General features: G+C 49.3%; 1 protein-coding gene across 4 annotated transcripts in view; it reads right to left on the bottom strand.

Moving 5' to 3' along the window:
* The window catches only part of Brd1 (bromodomain containing 1), a 48,480-nt gene extending 37,673 nt beyond the window's left edge, over nucleotides 1–10,807 (bottom strand). For 2 of the 4 annotated variants that reach the window (XM_050128788.1, XM_050128796.1), the window contains exons 1-2: nucleotides 10,524–10,802; nucleotides 5,707–7,087 (exon numbers count right to left, since the gene is read on the bottom strand). In XM_050128788.1, the coding sequence (XP_049984745.1) occupies nucleotides 5,707–7,073 (1,367 nt within the window). In that variant the 5' untranslated portion in view covers nucleotides 7,074–7,087; nucleotides 10,524–10,802. Of the gene's footprint in view, nucleotides 1–5,706; nucleotides 7,088–10,523 lie in introns of all 4 variants that reach the window. The other 2 variants (XR_007589578.1, XM_050128780.1) reach the window with 2 other exon arrangements.
* Between the last annotated feature and the right edge of the window lie 1,618 nt (nucleotides 10,808–12,425).

The raw sequence follows: 12,425 nt of genomic DNA, 5'->3' as shown, positions 1-12,425 counted from the left end.
GCATTATCCTGCTTCTGCCTCCCATGTGCTGGGATTACAGATGTTTGCCATCACCCCCAACCAGCCTTCCTGTCTAGGAATGGATTCTTGCTAGGGCTGGTAAAATGGCTCATTGCATAAATGTGCTTTCTGTGCAAATTGGATGGCCTGAATTCAAGCCCCAGGACCCATATAACTCATGCAAAAGGAGAAGGAGAGCCGGGCGGTGGTGGCACATGCAGGGGGATCTCTGTGAGTTCGAGGCCAGCCTGGTCTACAAGAGTTAGTTCCAGGACAGGCACCAAAGCCACAGAGAAACCCAGTCTCGAAAAACAAAAAAAAAAAAAAAAAAACCAACAACTGAGCCGGAGAGATGGCTCAGCAGTTAAGAGCACTGCCTGTTCTTCCAAAGGTCCTGAGTTGAATTCCCAGCAACTATATGATGGCTTACAGCCACCTATAATGAGACCTGAAGCCCTCTTCTGGCCTGTAGACATACATGCCAGAAGAACACTACTTTTAAAAAATAAATAAAAAATAAAAACATCACCCACAGAGAATATGTAGGCTCCATGTACCTGTGGGCAGCAAGCCTTTTGGCAAATTCCTACTTCCAAAAATATTTACATTACAACTCATAACAGTAGCAAAATTAGTTATGAAGTAGCAAAAACGTTATGGCTGGGGGTCCCCACAACATGAAAAATTGTGTTAAAGGATAGCAGCACTAGGAAGGCTGAGAACCACTGCTCTACACAACCACAGGAGGAAGACTTACTCCACATTCAAGCACAACTTCAGTGAACCAGAAGGCAATACCAGACAAACTCAAAAAGAACATTTTTCCAGGTAGCACAAAAGACAAAGACTGAAAATATCCAAACCCAGGAAGACTGAAGAGACTCAATAGTCACAGCACAGCAGCTGAATGGGTTTTGATACAGATACACACCCCAGCCCTGTGGCCACAGGACACTGCCCAGAGTCTCACCTGCCTACCTTCAGGCTCTCTGACTCCTTACCTTCCAGCTGGCCCAATGATCTGACACCTCAGAAAACAGTTATCAGAATCTTCTTCCTATGACTTGGAGGGTTTGAGGCAGGCAGGGTTAGGTGCATGGAGCAAACAGTCAGGCACTGAGACTACCTCTAGAAGGTGGATGCATACAGGACTTAGACATTGTGTCCTTCCCCATTGCAAAGACATAATTTAAAACCTATATCCAGAAGGGCACCTAACCATGCAAGGGGATGTGTAAGTCTCCACAATCCATGTATAAGGATGTATACAGTTCACAGCAGAACACTAGCAATAAGTAACTAGGTGAACTAATGGAGGTCTTTTTTGTTCCCTTTGTTTTTTTTGAAAATTTGAAACAGTCAAACTTGGGTGTCCTGCTGACCTCAGGGTCCCTTCCCTTGGGCAGCTCTGGTACCAAGTTCACCCCACTGTCAGCTTTGAGTGAACTCAAACTGAACAGCAACAGTAGTGAGAAAGCAGGAACAATCTGCCCCCAGCAATAAACTTCTAAAATAAATATCTACCTCTATTTCTGCAAAGTAACTATGATGACAATTAAAAGGAGGAGAAAATCAGCCTCACTGGAGATGCCCCCTCAGATGAGTGCCCAGAGACAAAACACCCAGGCCCACTAGGGGATGGTGTCCAGATGGTGGGAACAGAGTCAGTAAGATGGGTGGTCTGTACACACAGATCTCAGATCAATAATGGCACAGCTTTACAAGGGCAGGCTAATGTAACACATCAGAAGGCATGCTGCTGCTGACACCGTCTAATGAGTAGACAGACCCACTGTTCCCCTAGACTGATTTGGCTCTTTCCACTTGCCAGGTACCAGGGTGAGCGCCCTGCTTTCTACACCGTAGTATGTCATTTTGTACTTTTCAGTTGGTTTCTTTCATGCTTCTTCCCCAGTATCACTATTGTAGATGCATCTGCCTGCTTTCCAAGGTCCTCCCACAGCAGCAAGCACCCCTATGTTGCTCTCAGTACATGCAGGGTAGGGCTTCCACCTGGGAGGGATGGGGCCAACCTGTGGCAGATGGAAATGTTTATCAAACACAGATAGGGCTACATGCTGATAACCTCACACCAACAAGTCAAGAGTTCATTTCTTGCATCTCTCCTACCAAACAGCCTAGTTAAGCAATAGTTTCCCACCAAGAGTTCTCGCTCATTCTTTTTGTGCCACTCACGAAGCTGTGGCTCACATCAGTGCGTCACCAGCACCTCCAGAGTCTACGACACATATTGCTAGCCCGAAAAGGGCAAAGCTCCAAGTGTGTTTTGTACTGAATGCATAGAATGACATGGTAACTCAGTCAAGCATGCTGCTACACCCCTTTAGTTCCAGTTCTCAGGATGCAGAGGCTGGTAGATTGCAATGAGTTTGAGGCTAGTCTAATCTACATAGTGATTTCCAGGACAGCCAAAGCTACGTAGTAAGACCATCTCAAAACTTTAATAAAAAGAAAGAAAAGAAAAGAGAAAAGTCAGGTGTAGTGGTACACACACCTTTAATACCAGCACTCCATAAGCAGAGGCAGGAGGATCTTTGTGAGTTCAAAGCCAGCCTGATCTATAGAGCAAGTTCCAGGAGAGCCAGGGCAACACAGAGAAACCCTGTCTCAGGGGAAGAAAAAAAGGTAAATGAAATCTTAAGTCAGGGACTAGCTATATAATTAACTGACAGAAGCATGGAGGGGGAAAAAGGTACAAATCCTAACAGAATTCAATACTATACTCAAAAGCAAGAGCTACTCTCTCCAATGAAACCCGTAAGTGTTCATATTCCATTTTTGTCTTTTTCCCAAAGTCAGATCAAGAACTGCCAATATGAATACCACCGAAGAAAAGGAGCCCCAGTCTCAACTCACTACTCAGGCATCTTCTGTACTGAATAAAATGCACAGCAATTATCCAAGTGGCTAGAGGCTCTAAGTCCCAAGCCAGATCTAGGCAACAACAGCCACACCCACTAGCAGTCACTCTTCTGGAAATAAAAAGTACGGCCCTGCATAGCCAAGGCAAGAAAATTAGCAGGCTTAATACTTCAGGGAACTTGTAGCTCAGGACTCCAAGCTTCCGTCTTCAACCTTCCCCAAACTTAAACACTTTATGTTCTTCAAAACTTTTTCTCTTTTGGAGACAGGGGTCTCTTGATGTAATCCTGGCTGTCCGGGAGCTCACTATGTACAGCAGGCTAGCCCTGAACTCAGAGATCCACCTGTCTCTGCTTCCCAAGGGTTGGTATTTAAGGTGTGCACCATCTCATCCAGCACTGCCCTCAGTCTATTGTTTACAGTTAGTGCAAAGATGTCCAATCAAAGAGTCACAGAAAGTTTCTAAATAAGTGGGCAAAGTCAAGACTATCTGCATCTGATCTCTAAAGTTTACGGCTTAAATAAATCAAAAGCAATCTTTATGGTTTACAAATGCCAAATAATAAAAATATGGATAACTAGAAATACACTTTTTTAAAGTTCTCCTCAAACAACTGTCCCTCCCTCTTCAGGTGAGACCTGCCTGCATCCTGAACGAGCCTGGAATGTCACATGACAGACACTCTAGTTGACAGACTAAACTCTGAAAAGCAGCAGCCCTCTGTCTCCAGCTACACCCCACATTGTGCACAAGCTCTGTCCTTTATGCCCTCCCCCTGCCCCCAGAGGCAAGTCCATTCCCACATAACCAGCAGACTGAGGGTAGTGGGAACTTGTCCAGGGACACGATAGTCAAAGTTATCAGAATTCCCTGGAGACTGGGGCAATACAAACTCTTTTAAGTTCGTCAGAACAAACTTCTGGTTCGGGTACTTTTATCTCTATTCAAAGCTGACTTAAGTTTGTTCCTAAATTAAGGGAAAAAGGGGGGGGGGGAGAAATGGTTATGTAGTTAAAGCACTTGTTTCTCGTGCAAAGGATGCGAGTTCAATTCCCAGCACCCCCACATACCAACTCACAAAAAAACACCCATAACTCCAGTTCCAGGGGATCTGAAGCCCTCTTCTGACTTTGGCAGGAACCAATCATACACATGATGCACTTAAATACACGCAGTCTAAACATTCATACACACAGAGGAATAAATCAAAGCAGCAGTAGCCAAGTAAGCATGCTGGCTTACACCTGTAATCCCATTATTCAAGAGGCTGAAGCTGTGAGTTTGAGACCTGCCTGGGATACATAGCGAGTTTGAGGCAAGCCTGGTCTACATAGTGAGATCCATCTCCAAACAAAATAAGACAAGACAGGACAGGACCTAACAAACTGAAGCAAGAGACTCACAAGTATGAGGCCGACCCAGCATGCTTAGTAAGTCCCAGGTGATCCTGGAACAGATAAGACTTTGTCTGGGAGAGAGCATAAGCTGGGTGCACTTCTTACCTGCTGAACTCTACAATAGACCCTGAAGTATTTAAAGCTTCAAGTTCTTTCCTCAACGGTTCTGGCCACAGAAGGCCAAAGAGCCTTTGTTCTCACCTGCAGATCCTCCTTCCCACAGTCCCACCCATCTGGCAGCTCTCATGTTCCAAACCTGAACATCAGGAACCACAGGTACAAGGATTGCACCCATCACCTCAAACAGGTAATATCTGGCGCTGACCAGAGAAGTACTGATAGACTGTTGTTTCATTTACTTCAGTTTTGGTAAAACTCAACTTTTTCATGGCTCTTGATATAAACCTATCCTTTCTGCTCAGAAGCAGAAATCCCAGTTAAACTATCTTTGAAGTCAGGCTGAAAATTTTACCAATACAGGCATGCTGGTTTTCACAGGGTCTGGTCTGAGCAATGGGTTATGACCATCGCAGGGCTTCACATACCTGACCAGACTAAAAGTCCATACCCTTCACAGAAAATTACTTCCTCCAGGCTCAGGGACAGGGCTCAAATGGGTGCTATGATGTGAAAAAGAACATTCTTCCTTTTACATAATGAAACAAAAAAGGCAATCCAAGGAGTACAGAAGACATAGGGATTGAGGGCAGATCAGGGCAGATTGAGGGGGACTTGAAGCAGTCCCTAAGTAGCATAGAAGGGCACAGCAGGACTCCTATCACCAGGAACACAGACTGTGGGCCTTCACACAGTCGCCCTTCTGTAGATCAGGCAACAGTTGCACTACTGAAGACATCAGCAGCAAAAGAAGAAAGAAGTCAGGTGTGGTGGTGAGCACCTTTATCTTGGGAGCTGGAGACAGAAGATCCCAGTGAGTCCAAGACTAGCAGGAAGACCATCATCTCCCTGCTAACAGCAGCTCCCAGTCTGGGCTCAGCTCAGGCGGCACCTTACAGAGGATGGCGGTTCACTTTTTCAGCCACGTTTTTCTTTAACTTTTTTACAAGGTCCCAAAATCTGGCAGTAAGTGAGCGTAAACATGTTACACAGATGGGAAGAAAACCTAGGATGCTATGAAATCCAGAAGCCAGGGCAGAGTGAATACCAGTATGGCTGTGGCTCCTATAACCATGCCTACCTTATACTCAAGGCCGCTTAGTCACAAAGAATTGTAAACTATCCCAATCTATAACTTCTCTTACATTTTTGCCCACTGGACAGTAGCAAACGAATGGAGACATGGCTTAAGAAACGACTCTCAGAAGGTACAACAGACAAATGGAGGGCTTCCTGCAGCCCTGATCTGTGTCCTCCATCAAGTCTGTCAATCCAGGCTCATCTGCACCCACGTTCAGATACACTTACCTCTGAGGGGGAATATACGGAGCACACACGGTCGGCAGAACCGCACAGGGCTCAGCCACTGTTTTCTTAGCCTTTTTTGCTTTTTTCCTGACCTTGGACGTAGACCTGACCGTTTTGACTGAACTTTCTTTTCGACAGACACCATTTTTCATTTCAACATCTCCATAAATGTTCAGAGGCCTCCGGGTACAGCCTGGAGGTGTGTGGACATCACAATAAGCAGTCTTTCTGACAGAGAACGTGGTGCTGCCTCCAGTCAGCTCCTTCACAGGCTCCATCTTCATGTACAAGCCAGCCTTCTGAGCACATGTCACATGGAATGCTGTGTAGCAATTTGCTTTGTGGCACTGAATGCAGGCACCCACGCCTTTCTGCTTACAGAGGTAGCATGTCAGTTTCCACCGAGCAGGAGGTATGTTCCTCACACCATCGATGGGTTCAATGAATACCGTGTTGGCAAAGCCAACCTCTGGGATCCACAGGGCACATACCACATGGCCCCAGCGGTCATCGTCTGTCTTTTTGAAGGCACCACCCTTATTCGGGCACAGCACGCAATCCGCAGGGCGGGCCCGAGACTGCAGGCAGTGGCGGCAAAGCCACTGGCCCTCAGGGATGTAGGGCACCCCATAGCACTCCTGGTGCACAGCCAGGTTACACATGTCACAAAAGAGTATAACATTGCTGTTCTGACACTCCCCATCCATGCAGATGCAGCAAACGGCATCCTCATCAATCAAGGACTGCTGCTCCCCCTGCTTCTGGTTCTCACAATAGGACTCCTTCTCAAAGCGATCCATTAGGAACTCAAACATATTCTGTGACACAGCAGAGACACAGTCACCCTTCCTCTTCTCATTGATGATCTCTAACCAGGCATAATCTTCCTCATCCATGTCATACTCTACCTCATTGTCCAGCTCCTCAGCTGACTTCTCAATGAATTTGTAGTACACAGGGGGCCTCCTGGGTGCAGATGGAGGACTATACTCCACAATCCGCACCTTGGGCTCAGGAAGGGCACTGGCTGAAGCTGGTGTGCCATGGGTGCTGGGGAGGGCTTCATTTTTCTTTTTAACTCTGTTGTTTTTGTGACGCTTAGTTCTTAAGCAAACAGGCGGCCTCTCGCTGTTCTCTTTATTACTGTTGCATTCACTCATTTCCTGAGCAGTGAGGTCATCTTCTAGTATGATCTCCAAGGGATCAAAAATACTGATCCGATGCAAGCGTCCTTCAATTTCTATCTCCACCATCCTTTGAGCTTGTGCGTACGTTAATGTTTCTCGAGTGGGGGAGTGTTTAATACTGCACGGGGAAGAAGGATGCCTCGCTGCAGAGCCTCGATGACATCGTCCTTTCCTCCTCATTTGGCAATGATTACCTAAAATAAAGTCAATAACAAAGTTAATTCCACGCAGGATGACAAGACTAGAAAAACCACAAAATATGCTTGGGTAACACTAACAAATCAACTCAACACCCCACAAATGAAGCTCGGAGCTTGAATACTTCTGAGACTTCCAAACAACTTCTCCTAGGACATTTCAATAGTGCCCATCACCACATCCAAGTAACGATACTGATGGGCACAGACGCAGAAGGGAGCAGCTCTCAGGGTTCTTGCTGACCTGCTAGGGCACAGGTGCATACTACACATAAGTCACAATTTTAGATCAAGCCAAAAGTCACCTACAAGCCGGGCAGTGGTGATGCACACCTTTAATCCCAGCACTTGGGGGGACAGAGATAGGCAGATCTCTGTGAGTTCTAGGCCAGCCTGGTCTACAGCACTAATTTCAGGACAGCTAACGCTGTCACACAGAGAAACCCTGTCACCCCCCCCCCCAAAAAAAAGGAAAGCAAAAGAAAAAGTTGCCTACAAAGCAGCAACATGCCCTCCAGAGTTTGAGACCTTGGCCTCTTGCTCACAAGTATAGGATTGTTTTTCAGGTAGACTTCACATCACATAGATACCTGTAGCCACAAAGCAGGCATTCTCAATGGCCACCTAGACTTAACAAGCCTTTTAGCTCTCCTTTCTCTTTTCCACCACTGCCTAGCTGAGGGCTCCTGTGAACCCTGTGCTGGGGGCCACTAGCTTCCATAACTCAGTAGCATAAAGTAGTCCATTCTTCCCAAACACATCCTACAAGCACACAGCCTTGTCAGGACTTAGAAAGGAACCCTGAACAGATCTGTTGAATATCTTTGTCCCAAGCAGCCCAATGTAGCTTCCACAGAGCCTAAGCAGTGACCACCATGGAAACTCCCATGGGCAGCATCAGCCTTTCTCTTCATTCAGGCCAGGATCTGGCTATGTGCTGGGACGCATACTCTTCAAGTCAATGTAGCTGTGGGCAAGAAGTCAAAAGGCATCTCTGCTGTCTTCCTGACACACTTGAAAATGTTCATATCTTGCTCCAAAGAAAGGATGGGTTCCGACAAACCTCAAATAGCCTGCAGAATTACCCCCACCCCAACAAATCAAAGTCCTTGTCACTGGCTCACATGCCTGAAAACTTCAGTGCAGAAAATTGTTCATTTCTAGTGTGGACAAAATCAGGGTACTGCCAGCCTACACTCCCACCTCATTGTTGAGGACTCCTTGCCTTTCATTTTTCCCTGAGGTGACTTGGTATCTGTGTACCTTATGAGTGACATGCTCATTCTGGACCACTATCAAGCAGGACAAGCACACGGAGCAACAACGGCAGAGACAACTCAAACTCTTCCCTCTACACGAGCCCACTTCACTGACAAGAAGCAAAAAGACTGACTCCCAGGCATTCCAAGATGAACAACCATCAGAGCAGTCCAGATCACAGCTCTTGAGGAAGCCTAGATTCACAACCTCATAATTATCTTATCAGTTTTCGAGAAAAACCCTCAGAGAGCAGACTTCACACTTTTAAGTCCCAAAAAGAAATCTCTACAAATCGTATATGCAGTTTTTAAGATAAATCTTACAGGATGCAGAAACCCACGTTTTGTGTGAAAATTAGATACTATCTCCCTATGAACAGGAACAAGAAGACACTGGTCGGCCAGACCCAATGCACCTGCATCTGTGGGGCCTCGAGGAACCTACTCAACCCTGGATTCTCAGGGAGCCGTCAGCAAACCCACCAGAGCCAGCCCTTGGCAGCTAGCAGCATCCCTTAGGTTAGACAGATGCACATCCTAGTGTCAGCAACACATCCTGCACACAGAGAACCATGGTGCACCCACGGACACTTCACAAATCACTACCAGGACAGGGTAGAAGCAACAGCTCCCAGATTAAAGACAAACATGTAATTTTCTCCTCTACAGTAAAGTACTGCTACCCTTCAAATCCCACATTCTTCTAGTGAGCACTGAAGGTCTTTAAACCACTTTTCGACAACAACTGAACCTAATACTTAAAGGCCACAGCCGCTCTGTAATTTGAAAATGTAATTGTGACCCGGGGAAAGAGGGCATTTAGCAGTACTGCTCAGTCCGGGGCCCAACAATCTCATCCGCTTCCTCGTTTTACCTATATCCGTCCGGCACTTTGACCCTCCGGCTCTGTGCAGAAACAAGCATTTACATGGAGGGATCAGCAAAGGCAATAAGCATGCTTTCTCCAGAAATAACTGTGTTACACACATCCTTAAAAAGCTTTGCTGGCAAAAAAGAGGAAAAGACTCCATGCTCAAAATCAGCTCGGTTCATTTCCTGCCCTGGCGTTTGTAGGCAAGCTTCTTCCAGCTTCTTCTACCATTCACTGTAAAAGCACACACAGGAAAGAGACACACCTCTAACGGTGGTGTGACCATTCAAGGAATGAACACAGACTCAGGACAGCGCCAGACCCAGCAGGTGTTAAGAAAGTAAATAAATACCCCAACTCTGTAACTATATGTTACCAGGTGACAGAAACTCTTAAAACAGTAGCAGCTGGGTGAAGGGATTGGCCTCCATTAAGGGGGCGTTTTCCTAGGTGTGTGTAAGTGTGTCACAACTGCAGTGCACGAAGAAGAGCCGTATTTTCTGCAAATTATGCACAGGAAAGTTGCTTCTCTCCTAAAGGCCCAAGAAAAGTCGCGCACGCGCGTTCGTTTCTCAGCGTTTCCTGCACACATCCACGGAGTTTGGCGGAGCTGCTGGCTTGCTCCGGAGATAGCAGGACGCGCTCGACTTAGGAAATCTTCCGAGCCCATCCCTCTTCAAGGGAGTTTCCTGTCTTGGCAAAATAGATCGGACCTATTTGTTACATAATGCGACCCGCTCCGCACCGCCAAGGCTACGGGCGAGGACATGGGCAGACGCCGCGAGACCCCAGGCCTTCCGCCTTCTCCGCTGTCCGACGCCCGGCCTCGATGTGGCCCCGGCCGCTCAGACAGACAGCCGGGACGCCCAGAGCCCGCCCGGCCCGACTGCTTCCCCGCCTCCTGAGCCCCGCCGCCGGCTCCATTCTCTTGGCCGCGCCTCCCGCGCCGCGGAGGCCTCCTTCTACGCCTCTGTCTCCCCGACCCCGCCGTGGCCTCCGTGTCCCTCTCCACCCCCACCCGGCCGCGGTCTCGCCTCCCCGGCCTCTTCGGCAAGCCGCCGGCACCCATCTCGGCGTCCCCGGGCGCGCCGACTCACGCCGGCCCACGCCGGCCCGGCCTTCTCAGTCCTCCCCGGCCTCCGCTCCCGCCAGGCCTCACGGCCTCCGGGCCTCGCCGTCCCGACTCTTCGGCCTCCCCGCCCGCGGACAATGCGGAGCCGCCACCGCGGCCGCCAAACATGGCGCCGGCGCCTCCGCCCCGGCCGGCGAAGCGGGCGGCGAGCAGCGACCGTCAGACACTCACCTTCGGGGCGCCGCGGCCGCGGGAGCCCGGCGGGCGGGCAGGCGCGGGGGCCGGCGCGGCCGAGGCGGCGCTAATGGCGCCGCGGCTCCTCCGCCAACGGCCGCGCAGCCGAGCCCCGCCGGGCTCCGGGGCGCGCTCGACCGGCGGCTCCGGGCCCGCAGGGCGCCGCGGCTCGGGCGGGGTCGGCGGCGCCGGCACGGCCGGCTGAGGCCGGCTCGGGGCCCGGCCGGGCGGAGGACGCGGACGCGGAGCTTCTCGGACGCCTGCCGAGGCGCTGCTCGCTCCCCAGCGAAGCAAACAATGCGGCGAGCGCTCCGCCCGGCGCGCTGCGTGCGAGACGCGCCCCGCCCGCCGCCGCCATGACGCGCGCCGCGCCAAGCCGGGATGAGGGGGCGGGGCAGGACGCAAAGGCATGAGTGGGGTGGCCAGGAAGGGTGGCTCTCTCGGGGTGTTAGGGTGGGGATCCTGAGGAGTGAGGAGGGAGAGGAGTGCAAAGTGGGGTGACTGGGAAGGGTGGTTCTGAGAAGAAAGGGTGGGGCTCCTGAAGGGTGGAGAGTGAAGGACGAGAGTGCCACAGGAGTGGGGTAACCAGGTGATGTTTACTAGGGGGTGCAGTGGCTCTGAGTAGAGCTAGAATGCTGACCCTAAGGGGCAGGTAGGGTTTCCTGAGAGGATGTGTTTTCCAAGGGGGTGGTTCTTGAGGGAATCAAGAGTAGACATCCTAAGGGGGGGGGGGGNATAAGTGAGGTTCTGGTAATGTCAGGTGACCGGGGTAGTTAAGACTGAGTTAGAAGGGTTTGGAAATAAGGGTCCTGAGGAAGAGTCACCAGACAAGGGTGGATCCCTCTGAGGAATAAATGACAAGGATTGGAGGACCCTGAGGTGGCAGCACAAGGAGGGGTTAGTGGGTGGGTGGGTTAATTCTGGAACCAAGGTTATCCTGTGGCCACTCAGAAGCAAGGTCCTATGGTTATCTAGAGTACCCTTGTAGAACACCATTGAGTCATGGTAGGAGCAACCCTGAGAGGCCAAAACACATCTGCCACAAAGCCAGGAACAGCAAATGTTGCCTCCTCTAGATGCCCACTTACCTGAATCCAAACATGCCAGGCCAGCCAGCCATAAAGAACAAGCAAGCTAAGCCCTCAATCTTCTCTCTACCCTGGGAAAACTATATGCAAACCAGCAACTGAAGGATCTCCCACAACACAGAGTAAAGCTAAGACACAGTCTCATAAAACAAAAGATGAAAAGACAGGAAACCTTCACAGAGCAGGAAGGACTGAGGGAGAATATGAGTCCTCCGAGAATGAAAGCCCTGCTTAGTAGGCCGGGGGAGTCCCACGTGCGGGCATGAAACCAAGACAGCCTGCAATCTCAAGAATGAAGAAAGCAACGGAAAAGCTATCAGAGGAAGGACCTTTATGGTGACTCAAGTATGTGTGGATGCGGAATTACCAAAATTCTAAAAGGATTGAATCCGGGATTCCTATACAGTAGAAACTAGTATTCAAATGAGACGGCAAAATAAAGATGGATTCCTAGCCCATATACAGTTAAGTTTACTGAAACAAATTACTAAAAATGTATGTTAGCAAGATTAAAAATGAAATCAGTATCAAGACATGGATTTCAGCCATGAAACCAGTTTGCACTAGTAATATCAGATAGTATCCAGAAATGACAAACTCTGCTGCATACATGAAGAGAAATGGCAACGAGACATGCAAGTGTGAGTGGGCGAGATGACACATGTCCTGAATCCTAGCACTGGGGTGCAGAGGCAGGCAGATCTCTGAGTTTGAGGCCAGCCTGGTCTACAAAGTGAATTCCAGGACAGCCAGGGCTGTAACACAGAGAAACCCTGTCTGGGGGAAAAAGGAAAAGAGAGAGAGAGAGAGA

Source organism: Alexandromys fortis, unplaced genomic scaffold (genome assembly GCF_014885135.2).
Source record: "Alexandromys fortis isolate MF-2015 unplaced genomic scaffold, M_Fortis_MF-2015_v1.1 scaffold_28, whole genome shotgun sequence".
Lineage (NCBI taxonomy): Eukaryota > Metazoa > Chordata > Mammalia > Rodentia > Cricetidae > Alexandromys > Alexandromys fortis.
The sequence above is the reverse complement of the archived record's forward strand: the minus strand, read 5'-3'. Positions and strand labels throughout refer to the sequence as shown.